Source organism: Nothobranchius furzeri, chromosome 12 (genome assembly GCF_043380555.1).
Source record: "Nothobranchius furzeri strain GRZ-AD chromosome 12, NfurGRZ-RIMD1, whole genome shotgun sequence".
Lineage (NCBI taxonomy): Eukaryota > Metazoa > Chordata > Actinopteri > Cyprinodontiformes > Nothobranchiidae > Nothobranchius > Nothobranchius furzeri.
Genome location: NC_091752.1, coordinates 33868917 through 33888657, shown reverse-complemented (window position 1 = coordinate 33888657; position 19741 = coordinate 33868917). Strand labels below are relative to the sequence as shown.

The 19741-nt window shown below is 40.4% G+C and overlaps 1 protein-coding gene across 2 annotated transcripts in view; it reads right to left on the bottom strand.

Moving 5' to 3' along the window:
* The window catches only part of pcsk2 (proprotein convertase subtilisin/kexin type 2), a 34187-nt gene extending 18255 nt beyond the window's left edge, over nt 1–15932 (bottom strand). The window contains exons 1-5 of one of the 2 annotated variants that reach the window (XM_054750349.2): nt 15501–15932; nt 13920–14024; nt 6964–7077; nt 6415–6523; nt 4809–4846 (exon numbers count right to left, since the gene is read on the bottom strand). In XM_054750349.2, the coding sequence (XP_054606324.2) occupies nt 4809–4846; nt 6415–6523; nt 6964–7077; nt 13920–14024; nt 15501–15683 (549 nt within the window). In that variant the 5' untranslated portion in view covers nt 15684–15932. The remainder of the gene's footprint in view (nt 1–4808; nt 4847–6414; nt 6524–6963; nt 7078–13919; nt 14025–15500) is intronic. The other variant, XM_054750350.2, reaches the window with a different exon arrangement.
* Nucleotides 15933–19741: the final 3809 nt, after the last annotated feature.

Here is a 19741-nt window from a genome sequence, read left to right as displayed (position 1 = left end):
TGCATAGTGGCTAAATGCAGCTTCATCCTGTTTGGGTTCTACAGCTGGCTGCGTTCTAAAGATCTCAGAGGACTGCTGGTTGCAGCGTAGATGCTGTAAGGAGATTCAGCATGTATTTTTTCCTCACGCCGTTGAGTGATTTATAAACTAGTAGAAACACTTTGAAGTGGATTCTGTAGTTTACTGGTAACCAGTGAAGAGATTTAAGCATAGTAGCGCATAAAGTTCTTTTCACACATCATAATCCTCCATAAAGGCAGAAACTCTTCTGGAAATTGCTTGAATGTTGTAATTTTAAAATACTTTCTACAAGCAAATAGTTAAAATGATAAAATAATCTATCTAAAATCAAAAAGGAAACATACTTCAAACAAAGGAACTGTTCCCAAAAGGGTTCTTGAATGTTTTACTTCTTCTTTTCCTGCAGAATAAAAGATCTGCTTGATTAAGTCAGCTATCATCAAAAAAATTACTCATTTAGGAGTTTGTATCCATTATTTTCATGGTAATTCGTAATTTTTATGTTGCTTTAATTGCTATTTTTTCATTATATATGGGATGTGGGTTCACTGTCAAAAGGAACAATCAAGCAGCCTGATTGCTCTCCATATTTTAGGCTCATTTTATTATGACTTTATTACTGCATGGTGATTATAAAGGCAATAAACGTGTTTGTGCAGTTTAACCAAACTAACTGTATAACCCTGGTGAGACAATAAACAGATTTGATTATTTTAAATCATCTTAACCGCTTTTAAAGTGACGTTTCAATGAAGAAAATTAACTTCTACTTTGAACGTTCTCACAGTGAGTGCAGAAGTCACAAAATTGGAAGTGTGTTTTGTTAGAATCCCTTGTGTTCTGATCATTTCATGTGCGAACAGAAATACTCAATTAGCACACCTTCTCTCTTTCTTTTAAAGGTTGCCTCTGGAGATACACAGCAGCCAATAGCGCTAAATGGCAGCCTCGCCTCTGTCAGACCGCCTCAGGGCAGCTACACAGTAGCTTACCATCACCGGCAGTGTGTGAATGTGAGCATGCGTGAATAACGGAAAGCATTTTGAGTGCCTTGAAAAATGCTATATAAATTGTTTTTATTATTAATAATATTATAACACAATAAATAAATAAACATTTATAAAAAAGCAAACCACCTTTTTGAGCACACTCCTCTGCAAAAAACAGTTCAAATTGTTTCACTATGAACAGCATCTGATTCAATTAATGTCAAAAACTAATGAGTGCATCTGCAATGAAATGCATCTGTTGCTGGTAAAACGGATTGTTCATACAGTTCACTACAGCTCAAATGAAGAAAAATGTGCAGCTAAATTAATCAACTTCTCACCCGAAAACAAATTCTCCATTAATCGGCCTCATTCAAATGTATTTTAGGAGCTGTTGCTGCATGGTGATCACACCAAATGAACACATAACACCCTCACATACGTACAAAATCACAAATACACAGGCAACTCACAATTTATGTGTGTATTTAATTTCAGTTTCAGATCCCAAACACCACAAAGCAAGACTATTAATTCATCAAAACTATTGCCTGGATGCTATGCATTTGATCTGTTTTAAACAGCTTACAAGGCACTTTTTATAAACACCCATAAATATCATAATTCTGCAACCTATTTGGTGCCATTATCTTTAAAAGCTATCTTTAAAATATGAACTCTGAATAATGATTCCTAACTCAGTCATTGTTGTCTTAAATAATTGTGATTATAAACATTTTTATAAGGAAGCAGCCCTAAATGATATTTATTATTCAGGTGATAGCAGGAGGACCGAGAGGCACCATGACAACGGTATAACAAAACGGAATTAGACATGCAAGATCATTCTATTGTTGCATGAGGTCTAATTCAAATGCACACTTAAGATCTCTGCACGGCGTGACGCATCAGTCCAGCGAGGCATGCCCCTGCATCACCACAGCTGAGTCTGAGTGATATTTTGGGCCACGACTCATCTCTGTTCACGGGCAGGTTCATAGAAAGCCAGGCTGAACACGGTCGGTTGGTGTACAAACATAATTAGTCAAGCCACTTTCAAACGAAACAAAGAAGGAAGGTTATCACTAATAGAGAGCCTAAGTCATGCCCATCTACTTCCGGACCATGTTTTCCCGGAAATAAGGAAAAAAGAATGCAAATCAATGGAGCTATAAAAGCTGTTTTCTAATCCTGTTTGATATGTTCCATGGATTTCATGTGATGTCCGCTTATTTCAAAGACACAATTTGATGCCAAGAAACAGATTAATTTTGAATTGAGGAAAAAGTTATTCTAGGTTTAGTGTGAAAAGACGTTTAGGACTCCAAATGTTCGTCTCACCATTATGACATCACAGAACCAGACATGAAAAGGAGAATATTAGCTTAGTGAGCTTCAAATAATTTTTCCAGGATGACAGATGGAGCATTAAATGTGGAGAAAACCACAATAAATCTGGCCATGTGGTAAGTAGCAGCTAAGCTAGAGGACAAGAGATTCTGTGGTGACGTCATATATGCGATGTTTGATTTGTAGTCGTTTTATTTACAAATCTTTACAAGCTAACAAATCTCAAAGGACATGACAGATTCACTAAGATGAAGACAATAAAGTTTATCTCTTATTAACCCTCCCACTGACTTCATGGGTGACCCCGCCGGGAAATCTGACCATTGAGCAGGATTGATGGTTTATCCCTTGAGGTCCACGTGGCGCAGGGGTGAGGTGGTGCTCACTCCTCACCCCTGCCACGTGGACCAGGGGCGGCGTTAGGCCTGGCTACTTAGGCTCAAGCCCCGAATCTTTAATGAAAAGCCCGGATCTCAAACGTGGAAGTAACATGCAGTACCAAAGTCCAACAGAGAGGGCGCAGTTGGCAGTAGTTTGTATACAGCCTGCCTGAGCCTCCACCACTGAAGAAGAAGCCCTTCAGCAGCCAGCTTCTTCTACAGTCTCTGCCTGAAACGCATGAGTGAAGATGGACATAAGGACGTTTTTTAGACAAAAAGTACAACGACAGAACCCCGGCTTTGATGAGACTGGTGTTGACTCAGGTTTGTGAGTCTTATTTGAAAATATTTGTTGTGCTGCTGGTTTGCCTAAAGTTAGCTTATCAGGTAAAGTTGTTGGAGAAAGAAAGGGAATATTTACTATCATCTCACACTAAACACTAACAGGAACAATACGCTGCCCTGAATATGCTTAATATGTAGCTTCAGATTAAAAATCTTGTGGTACAAGACATATATATGATGTTGACTAGTGCGTGTCACGTGTGTGTATGTGTGCGCGCGCGTGCATGCATGCGTGCGTGTTTGTGTGTGTGTAATTTTAATCTGCCATCACTATTGGCTAAGAGGTACCCAAGAACGTTAGCTGGTACCATATGATGTCACAATGTCTTTGTGAGCCTGTGTGTGTGTGTGTGTGTGTGTGTGTGTGTGTGTGTGTGTGTGTGTGTGTGTGTGTGTGTGTGTGTGTGTGTGTGTGTGTGTGTGTGTGTGTGTGTGTGCGCGCGCGCGTGTGTGTGTATGTTAAGCCCCGGATCTTCTTCAGTCCTTAATCCGCCCCTGACGTGGACCTCAAGGGATAAACCATCAATTCTGCTCAATGGTCAACTTTCTTGGCGGGGTGAAGACAGTAGGAGGGTTAAATAGAATATTTACTAATAAATCACAATGTAGCCATAGAAATACTACTTGGTATATTTGGTGTGTGTGTGTGTGTGTGTGTGTGTGTGTGTGTGTGTGTGTGTGTGTGTGTGTGTGTGTGTGTGTGAGTGTGTGAGTGTGTGAGTGTGTGTGTGTGTGTGTGTGTGTGTGTGTGTCCGTCTGCTCTGTCTTCTCGATGCCCAGTGAGTCATGGTGAATGGCTGCTTACACTGAGCCAGGATCCTCTGTTAAAAGGGAGTTTTCCTCTCCACTGTCGCTACGTGCTTGCTCAGTATGAGGATTGCTGTAAAGTCACTGACACTAGTTAGTGACTCGATACACTCTGCTGGGGTCCTTATTTAGGAAATGTTTTACTGATTGGCTTAATGACCTGAACTGTATCAGAATGTTTACTTTGTGAATTCCCTTGAGACGACTCTTGTTGTGATTTAGCGCTATATAAATAAACTGACTTGAATTCAATGACAGACATAGTCAAAACTCACATGATTTATTTTCATTTAAACTGAAGTGCAACATATGTGCGATTCAGGGCGTAATGCAAAGCGGATTAGGAAATAGTTTTTGCAGTCCCATAGACTTGCATTCATTTTTTCTTTGTTCTGGGGACCCATGACCCGACCTGAAGAGGAGGAGACTTAGGCTCCCTATAGCTGTACAGCAGGAAAGTAAGAAAAACTGAATACTGCAAGAATCAAAGAGCACACAAACATCTCACATGCTCACAAACCTGCAAAACCCAGTATAGAAGCCTAACTATACCCTCATAATTATGTTTCGTTCAACAATTCCTCTTGTCCTTTAAAGTTTTATCAGTATTCTAGAGAAGGAACATCACATTATGCAGCACCAACTACCCTGGCATTATCTCTGCTCTTGACAGATCGGCCTGCCACAGCGCTCTGTGCATTAACATTAAACAGCTTGGTTGGCCGTCTGCCTGTCTCTGTGTCCTCCAGGGCTACAAGTGGACTAGGCAGCCGTGAAGGCAACTTGGAGAGCACCTGTCACTGCCAATGAGAAGTCACAGGAAGCCCATGAAATTCTGAAACCCCCTGCTTTGCTTATTAACAGCACTTCAAAGAAATGAAAGAAATTAGGACATTCAATAACACTTAGTACTCACGTAATTTGATGCCAAGTCAGGATGTAGGTAGTCGATACCTGAAATGTGATTCCGACATTAATCAGTGGCATAATTAAGCTTGAGAAGAAATGCAAAACAAGATGACAAGCGTGACTGAAACCGAGAAATAATTTTGGTCCTGGCAAAATTACACAAGAATACCAGCCAAAAAGTGCTGAAACTGTCAGTGTGGTTCAATGGAATAATTTACTGAAATCCACCTAAAGTCTGCAAATTCTCAACGCAGTTGTTTATATGCACACAAGTGCATATAATGTCTCAGTGTTTTTACAAATGCAAAACTATTATATTTGCAAATCTACTGGAAAGTTGTAAAAGGTGACAATGGTGTGTTGGATGAGAAATTATGAATTAGAGCACATTATTTTTCTTTTTTTCTTTTTTTTCTTTTTGAGCATTCCTATTTGAGCACTTGTTTGTACATTTTTACAGAATTTGCTTTAGGTCAACAACAAGGCAACAACATTCAACATGTTTAGTGAAAAGTCAGAGTGCAGCCTCAAAGCTGTCATTCACTCGTTATTTCAGCACATTTGTAGTGGTCTCTAGAATAAATGAATGCCTTGTGAGTTGAGTTTTTGGGAAGAAAAAAAAGCTTTGTTGCTCCTATATCATGAACTAGGAGTTAGTTTCCACAGTGCAAAGACCTTGTTTGGACATCCCATAGATGTGGGCTGGACAGACAGACTCAATATAGACATGATCTGCACGTCCATGAGACATTGACTGTTTGCAGGGTTAGGGGAGAGAGGGGCAGAAAACTGCAGGATTTTAGAGTCATTAATAGTGATGCTATCCTGAAATCTCACCTCTGATTGGCTAACAGTCGTGCAGTTGTTCCTCATTCTGATTTCTTTGAAATGTTGATGTTTTATCTATATACAAATAGAACAAATCCAAATGAGTTCTGCCATGGGGTGGAGTTGCTAATGCTAACTATTAGCTTCTACTCTGCTCCCTCACAGCCTTCCCCGTCTTGAGCCAAGATGGCTGAGTCCTTGAATGCTAATTTACAATGTGTTATATATCAGTCTGGCTTTTTCTGGCCCAAGCGTTTCCCCATCTATTTTCTTTTGTCGACTAAGCAGAAAATAGGAATTGAGGATTATTTTCATGTTTAGCCTGCATGTGAACCTTGGTGTTACTGATCTTATTTAAAAATAGCATGAAACCTTCTCAGTGGTCTAGTGGTAGAGAGTCTGCCCTGGAACTGGGAGATCAGGGTTCAAATTCAAAGACATAAAAAATGACCCAGTGCCTCCCTGCTTGACACAGCTTTAAGGGGTTGGATGGGGGGTTAAACCACCAAATAGTTCCTGAGCGCAACCACAGCTGCAGCTTACCGCTCTCCACGGGGATGGGTCCAAAACAGACATGTAATTTCACCAGTGTGTGATGACTAATGGGACTTAAACTCTTAAAAAATATTCTCAGTGAACTTGTTCTTTACATTTTTATTAAGCATATAATTTTAAACAGATAATGTCTAATTTTTCTAAAAATGCAAACAAGAAAGAAAGAAAGAAAGAAAGAAAGAAGCCACAAATTCCTATTTTCTGGGTTGTTTATCATTGTTACTACTCACCATCGTCCATGATTGCGATTGTAACTCCTTTGCCCGTGTAGCCAAGTTGCCAAGCTTCAGCCACATTAAGATCCAACCCCGGGGTCCCATCTGCCTGGCCTGTGTTTATCTAGTCACACAGACAATATGGAGAACACCCGTGACTCATGGCACCCAGGTGAGCCACCATTAGTCTAAAGAGAGTGGATTTCTGCATGCACAAGAGAACTCGTGCATGTGGGGTTGCAACAGTGAAGGTTAAAAGCAGGGGGAATAAATGTCAGTGATGCAACACATTTCTTTTAGTGTGCAAGATTAATGAAAGCAAGCTTCTTTCTGCATACACATCATGCTTGCCATTTAGAGTAAGCAAGCAGGGAGGAAACTAGGCTGCATGAATGCAAAGATTACATGTCTTGGTTTTGGCCAGGCTAATTTGAGAATGAGTAACAACGTTGATTCAGAAAGCAGTGCCTAAAACGCCTGGACTCTTAGTAATTAACAGGGGAGAATGTGAGTTTTTGCAAAAGGTCAGGCAGCGCGCAGACAGCTAGTTGGCTGATTACTCACCAGATACCACTGCTTGGTGAATAGAGGGTCACTCATGTTGACATCTATATCATTGATGTTTCTGTAGCCTCGCTTTTGACGACTGAAACCTTCTTGTTCAAAGACATCCTTTACCTGAGGAAAAAAGCAGAGAAACGAGATGTCGATGTCAGTTTAAAGTGGACGCGGAGCTAAGAAAACATTTTATAAAGAAGCCCATTAAGAACACGGTAAAATCAATGAGCTCACGGTCCTCACGCTGGAAACTTTAGATAGAAGCAGGGGGGCGAAAAGGAACTTCAAATGACTGGTAAAATGTGTGCCACTCAGTGCAAATCATAAAACTCATCCATGCTTCTTTGTACCATAAAGGACAAACACGTCAATCAAAGCAACCTCTTTTTTCTGCTCCAAATGCTGGAGCCAAGGCTTGACCTGCCGTACTAGCCACAGCCTGTTCCCTCTGAATCATCAAAGAGACCCAGGTGGGTAGACCAGCTTTGCTTAGAGCAGGAAAATGCTGCTATAATCCGATTTTTAAACTAAACAAAATAATCTAAGGTTGAAGATGAAGATCAGCTGTTCAATTAGCTGCAGCCTGATGAACATTTTCATTTCTGCTTCCACCAAACAATAAAGCCGTTGCATTTCACTGAGTGCTTGTAATGATGGGAGTAATAAAGAGCTCTCCTTTCTAATTGTTTCCTGGGTTGAATGTTGTCCTTTACTCGGTTCAGGTAAATACTTCTGCTTGTTCGTGGAAAAAAAGGTTGAGAAGATTGAGAACAGGTGACAAAAGAATGAGTCCGTTTTTGAGTTTGAGCCTTATCGTTTCTCAGCTGAAACCATTAATCCAAGACATATTACCCAAGGTCTCTCCTGACTCTGATTTCACTTGAAGGTTCCCTCATTCTGTCGGTGGTGTAGTGCTTCACTGTCAAAAGGACTTTCCTTAAAGGTTTACAGCGGTGAAAAAACACCTATGACATTAATGTTTCTTTGAAAAGTGATGATTTACCAATATTTTCTGAGTTGTTCTAAAAATGCCTTTTATCAGTTTCAAAGCCACACTATGAAAAATGGGTCTCTGGCTAAGTGTCCCTCTTATGCTCACCCTCATTAAATTCACTGGAGTGTGACTCAGAAAGCAGGCCTTTTCTAGTAGTGTGTTTACCACCTCAGATAAGAGCCGCGCTGCACTTAAGGTGTCCTTCTAAAATGGCCCGAGCCTATTCAGCCCATGTCTCTTTCATGGTATACTCCAAGCAATCACAAGGCACACACGCACTGTAAATCAGTACATCAGCAGGCCATTGTTAGACTTCAAAATAAAACAACTTTATTTGCATTGACATGCTGGTCGTCAATTTAGATTTTTAATGAATGTTTGGGTATTCCACTGTTTTACCATTTTAAGTCTTTTTTTCCCTTCTCACCATCCATCATCAATTTATTCCATCACTTGGCAGAAGAGCTAGTGTTTCCCTTGAAACAGCATGTCATACTGCCCACCCTCTCCATCAAACATTGCCCATGTACTACTGTCACTGTCCTCCTGCTCACAACACTTCATTTCACTTTAAATTAAAGAGCTCCTTTGTCCTTTGTCCTGGTTTTCTTTCCTTTTCAGTCCACTGTTTTATTTTCTATACAGATCTTTTTTACAGTCCTTGGGCCACAATCAAAGTGTTTCATTAACATGTTCTGCTTTAAACCTCTGTTGTATCTGTTACTCCTTTGAAAAGATTTTTTAATCATTTGCACGATGAAAAGATAAGACGGGTAGGAGAAATTAGGGATGGATGGTTTGGTGAATGCATGGGGAGTAGATGAGGGGACATCTCAGATGAACACTGAAAAGACAAGACAGGATGAGGTCAAGGAAGCACAAAGAAAAATGCAAAGGAAACGCACAAATAGAATATTAACGAGTGAGCCGGAAACGGGTCAGCCTCAAGGATTACGAAAGAAGAACACTCGTGAAACAATAACTGCTGACCAATAAACTAATCTCAATAAAATGACTTCCTATAAACATAAATAAAAGTATAATCAGTGCTCAATTTAGACAGTTCACTGTCAAAAAATAACAAGTGAGTTATTCAAATAATTTCAAAATAGTTTTTTTCATGGATTAGTGAATTCACAAACGTGAATAAAGATGCAATGTCTCTGTGGATTGTTTGTAGTTTTACAGCCTGATTGCTTTTGCACGGCTGTGTCATTAAAGGTGCAGTATGTAGGAATATATTGAGAATTTTACAGTGAGAAAATCCAAAAAGAGTCTAAATTTTCAGTCATTTTGTTCCACTGAAACATAATTCATATCCAGCTGGCTGTGGGGATAGTCAGTTTTTTTTCCATTCAAAACACAGGAAGGAGGGACGTAACGTACAGTCAGTGAGTGAGGGGGTGCCATGTCTCTTGCGAGCTATTACTGCAGCGTTGACAATTGAAATTTGACGATTTTGTTCTCTCCCTAAATAATAAAAACCATCATTTCAAAACTGCATTTTGTGTTTACTTGTGTTATCTTTGACTAATGGTTAAATGTGTTTGATGATCAGAAGCATTTTGTGTGACAAACATGCAAAAGAATAAGAAATCAGAAAGGGGGCAAATAGTTTTTCACACCACTGTAGCTGGGTATCCCACAAAACAAAATATATTTTCCTATGGTTTGTCATCCATGCAAACGTGAAACATGAATCAAAAATTAGTCTTTTGAAAACTCAGAACAAAGTGGAGATTTATGAATTTTCCATTGCCAGCCTTGGCTAGTGGTAGTAAATAACGAGTTTTAGGTAGTTCAACTTCACTGCCCACTCTGGCATCACATGTGCGACCTGTTTAGGCTTAAGCTCAATTACTGCTCTTTGTAGAAGACCACCGGTGAAGGACGATGTTAATGACAGCTATTGCTCACTCCCTAGTTGTTTTGTGTCTAAGGAATATTTTTCAGTAGAGATATTGAAGATTTGGGGAACTACTGCCACCTACAGGCTTTGCATGCTTATGAATAGGCTTCTGGATAATTTGAGAAGGGTGTTGCTGCAGACTCGGAGACCGCAGATTCAGGACGACCGCAGAGTCAAGCTTGTACTGCTTTTGAGACAACACCACCCCCTGGTTTCATAGCAATTCCAGATGGATCACAAGCAGAAAGTACGGTAAGTATTCAGAGCTGCCAACTCTCATGCTCAATGAACGCGCATGGACGTAATTTTCACTTAAGAAGTGGGGGGGACACGGGGGTGTGGGGGGGGATCTTTACAGTATGCTCTAATGGGAAACAGGCTTTTCCGCTTAGTCCTAGAGCTCAACCAGTGTCAATTTAATATAGTGTAATATTGTTTTTGGATAGTAAAATGTGCAGGAGTCAAAACTTGACTTTGGAAAAAGTGGGGGGGACATGTCCCCCCTGTCCCCCCCACAAATTACGTCCATGTGAACGCGTGTGTGCAGCAAACGAATGGAGGTTAAACGATCCGCGCGAACTTGGAGCATAGTACTTGTTTAACTGTTTACTGAAACCAGAGTACGTTTTCTACCCAAATTTCTAAACAAAATTTAATCTGGCCCCAAACTTTTTCCTAACCCTAAGGCCTATAAACATCTGTCAAATAGAGGTTGCTGTGTCAACAAGAGTAGAAGCCCGAATCTGCAGTCGGCCTAAATCTGCGGTCTCAGGGTCTGCAGCCATATACTACTGGATTTTTTTTCACTGAAAATGAGGTGGTGTGGACCCAAGTTTTTATCCTACATGGTCAGGGAAGGATATTCAGTTTTACAAAAACCCCGCTACGTGGTATAATGGCCTAAAAAGCATTGTGCTGGCCGTGTGGTTGCAGTACAATTGCATGTGTACAACTAACAAAGCATGCTAGTTTCACATCTGGTTTTACTTTTGAAATATCGCTCAAGTCCAGGTGACTTAATGTACAGCTAGTCTCACAGTTCATAAGCAAATGTAGTAAAATTCCTGATAAGCCCTTTTTAAGACAGTTTGAAGGTGCTGAACAGTAATAGAATTGGTCCAAAAAGTAAACAATGCTAGTCTTAGACATTAGTCTAGCATAAATCCAAAGTGTCACATATAAGCATCACCACAAAACTCAGCATCTGGAACGTAGGCCTGTCCACATTCGTGTTGTCTCGTTTCCATTAGATGTATTAGCTCGGTGAGGCAGCTCACATTTACTTTCATTAGCACCTCTCACAACCGTAATTAGAGAGGTCAGTTGATTGTCTTCTACAGGGGGACGAGCTAAACACGCTGAGCTATAGAAGACAAATGGTGCCGGAACAAACAGACTCTTGCCTCTCATTACTCAAACAGACTTAATGCTTCCACCCAGCTGTATCTTCAGCACGGTGGGCATGGACATGAAGCAAGCAATCCTAGTAAACCAATACCAGGTGAACAATTGTCACTGGATGATTCTTTGAACAGGCTTTTAAATCAGTTGCATTATGAATTAAAGGTGGGAGTGCCCATCTGAACCCATACTGTGCAGATAAACAGCAGTGAGAGATTTTTTTTGTTTGTTTGTTTTAAAGCAGGGTGGCATTACCTGTTGTGGGTCCCAGCCCAGTTAGTGGTTTAGACATCCTCTCATTAGAGCTGCGGGTGTGCTATACTTTACTATTCCTGCTTTTTTCTTTGTGCTAATAAAGACGCTACACAACGAATGTAGCATGTTTAATTCTTAACCATTTTTATTTAAAACAAACAAAAGCTAATTAACATTTAACTGGGAATCTTTGATCCAAAAGCTTAATCATTCTAACATGGTTTCTCTTTTTGTGGTTCCATTCAAACAGAATGTTAAATAAATAACGACAGAGCCAATTACGCACACAATTTCTGATTGAGTCCTTTTAGAGTCACAAATGAACCTAGCATGCATGTTTTTTGGACAGCGAAATTACACGTAGAACCCAGAGAAAGCCCCAACATGCACGTGGACAGCATTCCAGCCAAGAACCAAGCTTAAGACGTTCTTGCAGAGAGGTGACATCGCTAACCGCTGCATCCCATGCAGCACATGATTAAAATTGATAATTAATGAGCCAATAAAACGTTGATGAATATTGAGTCAATTGCTCTAAATGCCTGGAGACTCAAACAATGCCACAGAAAAACCGATCAATGCAAACACCAATTAAATGTTAATTGTCATTTTGTTGTTTGTGCAAAAATGCTTTAATAAAAATATTTTGTTTAGCAAAAAGGTCAGTCAGTAGAAACAGCTTCAACACTGTTTCCCCACTGAGGGATTCTATTATATTCTATTTTATTCTGTTCTATTCTATTCTATTCTATTCTATTCTATTCTATTTTATTATATTTGGTTATATTCAGTTCTGTTCTTTTCTTTTTAATTATATTCTGTTCTACTCTGTTTTGTCTATTCTGTTTTATTCCAGGGGCCGGCAGCCTAAGCAGGAAGGCCCATACTTCCCTTCCCAGCCACCTGGGCCAGCTTCTCCGGGGGAATTCCAAGGTGTTCCTGGCAAGCCGAGAAACGTAGTCCCTCCAGCGTGTCCTGGGTCTTCTCTCGGTAGGACATGCCCAGAACACCTCACCAGGGAGGTGTCCAGGAGGCATCCTAACTAGATGCCCGAGCCATCTCAAATGGCTCCTCTCGATATGGAGGAGCAGTGGATCTACTCCGAGCCCGTCTCAGATGGCCAAGCTTCTCACCCCATCTCTAAGGGAGAGCCCAGCCACCCAGTGGAGGAAACTCATTTCAGCTGCTTTTATCTGCTATCTCATTCTTTCCATCACTACTGAAAGCTTGTGACCATAGGTGAGATCTTTTCTTTTCTGTTATGTTCTTTTTTAATCTGTTCTATTCATTTTTTCTGTTGTGTTCTATTGTATTCTGTTTTATTATGTTCTATTCAATTCTATTGTGTTCTATTCTATTATGCTGTTTTCAATTTGCTTCTTTTCTATTCTATTGTGTTCTGTTCTGCTCTGTTCTATTGTGTTTTTCTATTCTGTTTAATTTTATGTTGTTCTATGTATTATGCTCTGTTCTATTCTATTCTGTTCTATTATGTTCTGTACTATTCTGTTATTTTTTTCTACTCGGTTCTATTATGGTTTTTTTTTCTATATAGTTCTGTTCTTTTCCAATTGTTTTATTATATTCTGTTCTGTTTTATTTTGTTCTATTCTGTTTTAATCTGTTCTTTGCTATTCAGTTTTGTTCTTTTATATCCCATTCTATTCTCTTCCATTTTATTCTAGAGATTTTTATTTAAATATAAAACATAAATTTAATCCTTCTTTCCCAGTAAAAACCATAACAAATCAGTTGTGCCTCTTTTGTTACCAACAAGTGATTAATAAATGAATTACATGACTCAATTAAAACAATAAGATTCTATCCTGATCATGTAGGCTGTGTATTGAGGAGAACACTGCATTTGCTTTACAGGTTATTAGCAAAATAAATCAATTATTTAGATCATTTTGTTGCATCAAGGTGTTTTTAATTATGTATTTATTAGAATAAACGTTTGGTACCCCTGCTGTCACAATAACCTGTTTTACTTTCCTTGCCAAAACGCTGTGATAAAAGACAAAAAGGTCCCTTTTTATATTTTCTGAGTGGTATAAAAGGGGATGCAGAGCCATGACCACAGGCAGGTTTTTAGTAAATGATTTAGTGCTCAGAATTGAATAGTGACATTCCACAGGGCTCGGAGTCGCCCTGGTGGCATTAACACAGCTGTTATTTTCCACAAGGCAGCAAAAAATGAACTCGGAAGACGTGCCGCTGCCATGCAGTTTATCACAGTATAACTGTGTGTCTTCACCACAGTGATTTCTGGTTGTCACCATCAGCTGTAACTGCTGTAATTATACACATAATGCAGCATAAAATTAGATGTGGAGACAGAGGATTTTGTCATTGCAGCAGCTCTAATAACTTAGCAGTCATCCCAGTTTGATTTACACTTACCCTTCTGTCTTTTTGAAGGCGCTGCCTGATGTGAGCGCTGCGTTTGCGTCGCCTCTTTGATGTATCTGGAGGATAGAAGTGAAAAAAGCCACCTCCAAAGGGAAGCTGGGTTACAAAAGAGAGAGAGAGAGAGAGAGAGAGAAACAGAGATGGATCTGGAGCAGACAGTGAAATGAGAACAAACACAAAAGCATAAATCTAAATACGAATTATAAACGAAGGGAAGGGACAGCAGGTCAGATCCAGATGAGAACAAGGGCACTGGGTTTAGACAAGGGACTATTTTAAGGTTCATGAGAAAATTGCTGGAATCAACAATGATAAATCACACGGGCGAGAAAATGAGATGCATCATCCAGAGCGTTCCCTCCAGCTCTGTGCTCAGATTAAAGACCTCCTTATGCTTTGGTAACAGCGTGGATGCAGGTCAGTCCTCACTATAAATGCTTTTGGATGTTGTTGTCTGGCGAAATGTAGCAATGTGTTGCAGACGGAAGCATTAAAATTATTCCCATTTTCATTTTTCAACTAAAAAGGTTTAGAACTAACCTCCTAGAAAAGGATGTGCTCTTTCTCTAATTAGTGTCTGATTCCAGATCTCTTTGTGTTATCACTCGCATACTCAGACTGATCTCCCAGTCTGCTTAGTTTACAAAAAGAGGATAGTTCAAAGAAAAGACAAGCCGTGTTTAATGCCGCACATGCCATTAAGACAAATATAGCCACAGATTACATAACCTGGGAGGCAGTAGATGTTGGAGATGATGCCTACACACCACAGAACAGTAACAACACAAATATCACAATGAAAAAGGTTACAAACTCAAACATCTTCTAAAAAACAAAACCAAAAAAAACATTCAGTCTTCAATGAGAGCAAGGCAGGGAGGCTGTGTTCACCGCTACGCCTCACCGACTATCAGCCAATTTCACCCACACCTTTATTTTGACATGCGATGAGGAACTCACACTGTCAGGTAATTATTTCTGTTTGTCAGCCATAAATGGCTGGTTATGTTCTGTGTTGAGTTGTGTGTGACAGCCTGCATTTTTCTAGCGGCTTGATCAGATTCACCATCTCAGGTGAGCCTTATCAGAAGATGATACACAGTGTACTCTCTCAGACTTGCTGCTTTTCTTTAAAGAAATTATAAAAAACACCTCCTCTTTTAGAAAAATTGGGATGAAGAGTGGATTAAACCGTGTTTGTTTTTTCTCACTGCTTTTCAAATCGTTAAACAGGATATCCCTCTTAGGAAAGGATAGTCCTGCTCATGTGTGGGCAACCCACAAACCAAGGCCTGCAATTCAGTGGAAATGACGTCATTAAGTGGACCAAAAAGTGGTCAAACCAGAAGAAAACCTAAAGATATTATCTTGGGTTGCTGAACCCAGTTGGTTTGATTAATCATCATGAAGGTGAGAGCAGCTATACATATTTCCTGTGCGCATTTTCACTTGATCTATTGAATTATTTGTGCTGAATTAGGATTGGCCAAGCAGGAGCCAAAATACGTTTTTGCTGCATCAACTGCCTCACATGATTTAGCAGCCCCCCCCCCCCCCCCCCCCCCCCCCTACCTTTCGTGCACTCTGGAACCCATGTTGTGTTGCAACTTGGTGCGCCTCGTCCTGTGCGTCCTCGTGCAACCGAACCACAAGATGGTCCGTCGGGACTCCTCCTGCAGCCTGCGTCGCTAACAGCAGCGCGTTCATCAGCACCATCAATCCCACGGCCGTCTCATGACGGGGAGATCCGCGCATCGTGTCTGGCTGGCTGGTGTCCGTCCTCCTGTGTGCCTGCCTGCCCGACGGAGTGGAAATCAGTGTGCGGGATGCTCCTCGTTAGAGATGGGAGGAGGAGGAGGAGGAGGAGGAGAAGAATGGAGAGAGGATCAACGCATCTCTCCGTCTTCAAGCTGATGAGACCGCTGGAAGTTGGATTTTAGTGAAGTGCAGCTTTGAGTGTGTAATGTGTTTTCAACGTGCATCCTCAGTTTAGGATCCCTCCTCCTCCTCCTCTTCCTCCTCCTCCTCCTCCTCCTCCTCCTCCTACTCCTCCTCCCCTCAGCTCATCTGTGATTCATTTACCTTTTTCCTTTTTTGTGTGTGTAGCGGGGGTAGTCTCGTGCACCATCGTTTCCTGTCTCATATGAGCTCAGGGATACTTTTTAGCACCTTGGAGAGTTCCTCCCGATAAACCAATGCCATTGACCAATTGCTTTGATTAATAGGCCACTCTAACTCAGGAACGGTCCTGAGCACTAGCTCATATTTGCATGGTCCCTTTTTGTAGATTTGGTGTAACAAAATAATTCTCAGCCCACAGCTGTCTTGTTAAACTGTCTCCATCTGTCCCGAGCAGCTTGGTCCCTTCTCTGATGTAAAGACTGTCCTTGACACTAACTGTTCATTTAGACATGAGCAGAAGGCAGCAGAAGAGGGACTGCTCTTCCAAAGGGTCCTCGTGAAAGTTTGCTGTTCCACTGACTCGATTCCAACTCCCAAAGGTTAAAGGATGGAGGTTACAAAGGCTGCTGCCAGACGGTGCAATAGAGGCGTGCATGCTGAAGGTGGGAACATAAACAGCAAGAATAAATTAGATTGAATGACATATATTGAATGCAAACTGCAGCATTTGACAATTATTGATTACCTCATCGGATGATGAATTAGCCCCTTTCTTTATTGAACCTGGTGTAGCTTTTTTTGTTGCAGCTTTTGCTTATGGTCATTTTTGTCCACATCTGATCTAAAGATAGAGCAAAACTGAAAAATACAACATTGTTTGACATGTTTGCCACATGAAGACAGTTGAAAAAATTCACGGGGATACAGAAAAAGTGAACCTCTGCATTAGTCTGACTATGCAAAGCTCACTAAATGGCTATTTGGATGATTGTTAGTTCATTTTGCTGCTTGCAAAATGCTTGTCTCCATGTTAAAAAAACTCATTAAATGATCCATGTTAATTGTTGGTTCTCCTTCTTCATTGGTTTAAATATGAACAAGAGTCAATTTGGACAGACACTAAGTCACAAAATCTGGTTAGAAGGAAAATGAGAAGCAACAAAATTTGCATGCACAACCTGCTGAAAGAGCTTCATCTATTTGATGTGTGCGTGTTTGTTTATGTTATGCTGATGTGGTTTTATGTGTTTTCAAGAGTTAAGCACTGAATTTTGGATTAGTTCTAAGAAAAGCAACTGTTTTTGGTACGTTTTAATCCTCTTGAAACAACTGCTGTTATTTGCTTGAGTAAAGCTGCTCGTCCTAATCCTTACACTAGTTTTTACTAGGAACAGTTCAGCACTAACATTGTGATGGCTGTTTTAGTATTTTCTGCATCACATACAAGTCCTAAAATGAAAATATTTTTATTACAAATCATCATTTATTCTTGTTGAGGGTACAGGCACACATCCTAGGTGCTTCTAACCTCTCAGTAGTTTTCACACAGCTACAGTGACTTTGTCTGAACTGACTTGCAGGAATAGTGACGAGTGAGTTACAGGGTGTGTGACGTGGTCCTGTATAAATAACGTGGTTCTTAAAACAGATGAGGTTACTAATTCATCTCAAATCTACATTGCTATTAAAACTGGGCTTTGAAAAATAAATTGTCAAAGTTTGATTTAGAGTTTGTATTTAGCTAAAATTCCAGGGAGTTTAAATGAAGGAAACCAGACCTCTTTTCTTTCTTGAAGACGTTTTGTTTCTCATACAAGAAGTCTTGTCAGCTCAGATTGGAATGCGGAGGTTGTCTGTTGTTGCTTAATGAGCTGAAACTACTTACAAATACCCCTCATCCCTAACCCCAGAGGAGTCGTTGATGTCATTATGTCCTATTGTGTTGGATTGGTTGTTCTGATAAGATGCAGGAGGGTGTGACCTAGACTTAAAACTCAGGTTTCACCTTTCCCGCACCTACAGCACAGCTCTAAACTTAAAACAGTTTCAGTCTAGGTCACACCCTCTAAGCAAAACAACCGTTCCAACACAATAGAACATAACTAATCTAGTTTCACTCCAAAACATATTCAAACTGTTTCAAACAAAAGCTCTAAACTGTAAAATTTCTGTGTTTTATTTTATGCCTGCTGTCATTTTAAAACTGTAAAGTCCATGAGGTCTGTGCTATTCAGGACTTCCATGCGCCAGTAGGGTTTTGACTCGAATCTGTTTAATTTGAAAAGCTTAAATATTACAGATGTTCCTTTTGGACAATTAACAGCATCTGAAAGTCATAAGAAACTGTTGAAAAATAATTCACAGAGCCACAATATGTTTAAATGTACTTTTAACACAGGGAGAATATAAATGTGGCATTTCTCAATTTAACACCATTTTATTGAAATGACCAAATGTGGTTAAAAAAAACATAATTGAATGCATTCAGAGGCAGAATGTCCAAAATGTAAGGTTCCAATAACCCAAACAGAGTGTGACTAGAAAAAGAAACACAACCTGAAACACAGGACTAGGTGCAATTGGACCCATATGATGCAAGAAAAAGTGTCTCATTCACTTGAGTCTTTTATTAAGTTTAATTTGAACCCTTTTATGTTAAAAAAAAACCCTCCTCGATTAGGAAAATTCTAGTTCAAGTCTAGTTCATTTGAACTAATTGGATGAGCTATAATAGATCCAAACAAGGCATGGTGTTTAAATAGCTGAAATAATGTTATAAACTAAACTGAATCAATTATTATTTATTTCAAGCACTTTGAATGTTTGACTATTAGTCATGGTGTATTATAGTTAAGGCCCGCATTGGAGGGCTGGTGAGGGAGGTAGTTGCTCTGCAGCAGCGCAGAAGGAGGAGCTGCACACACAGATCTTTAATTCTTTATGGATGCCCGAGGCTGGAGTGGATGCAGGCAGCTTGTCAGCATTTCAGAGAGAGCCAAAGAGATTAGATCAGCCCCCTTACAAGTTGATACTCCAATGATAATGAATACTGGATGGACACACACTAGGGGTTGTATGAACTAGTCGACTAGTCGACTTCACGGCTCTGTAGTGACTTTTTATGCCTGTCATCGACTAGTCGCTGTCACGTGATAATGACTGACAAGATGCAGTCCTCGGAAAAGACAGCAGGTGATGAGCCCCTGCGCGTCGGGAGGCAGAGGCGACTCGCTGTGCCAGAGTGTCGGTACTGACACCGGCGGTAAAACGGACATTTAACCAAACTGTGACCTTTTCCCTCTTGCAATTTTACCTTCCCCTCACTCCCATCCTAATCTTAACCAGCTTGCGCATGCAAAGCTCTGATCGTTGACGCGCTCCAGACATCTGCGTCCTGAGCACCGCCACATCAGGTGTCACCACCTCAAAAACAAATTAAACACGCGATCGTTCATGTCGGCTCATTTCCTTTAATATTTTCTGTCTGTTATTTGTGCCTGATGCGTTTCGCTGCTGCGGAGCGAGGCGCATAACCTGTTTTGTCCTCTGGTGACGGCGCACCCCCAAAATTCCACTATCTCCGCTCCGCTCCGGCACGAACTCCACAGCAAAAACGGTCCCGTTGTAGTCGGCCGGCGAGCAGCGGCACTCCGCTGTTTTTGCGGTCGGTAGATCTTTTAGAACTGCAGTTCAAAGGTAACTCATGAGGTGAATATATATGAACCCAGGTAGCAGTTTTTCTTTAGGATTGAGAGGAGATGCAGGAAGATAATAAACAGGCAGGACAGAAAAATAGTCAAATAAAAACAAGTTTGTTTTTGTACCTGGTGGTTGCAACAAACAGACACCATTGAAGGTAATCAGAAGTGAGGAACAGAAAATGAAATAATTATTTTAATATTTAGAGCAGC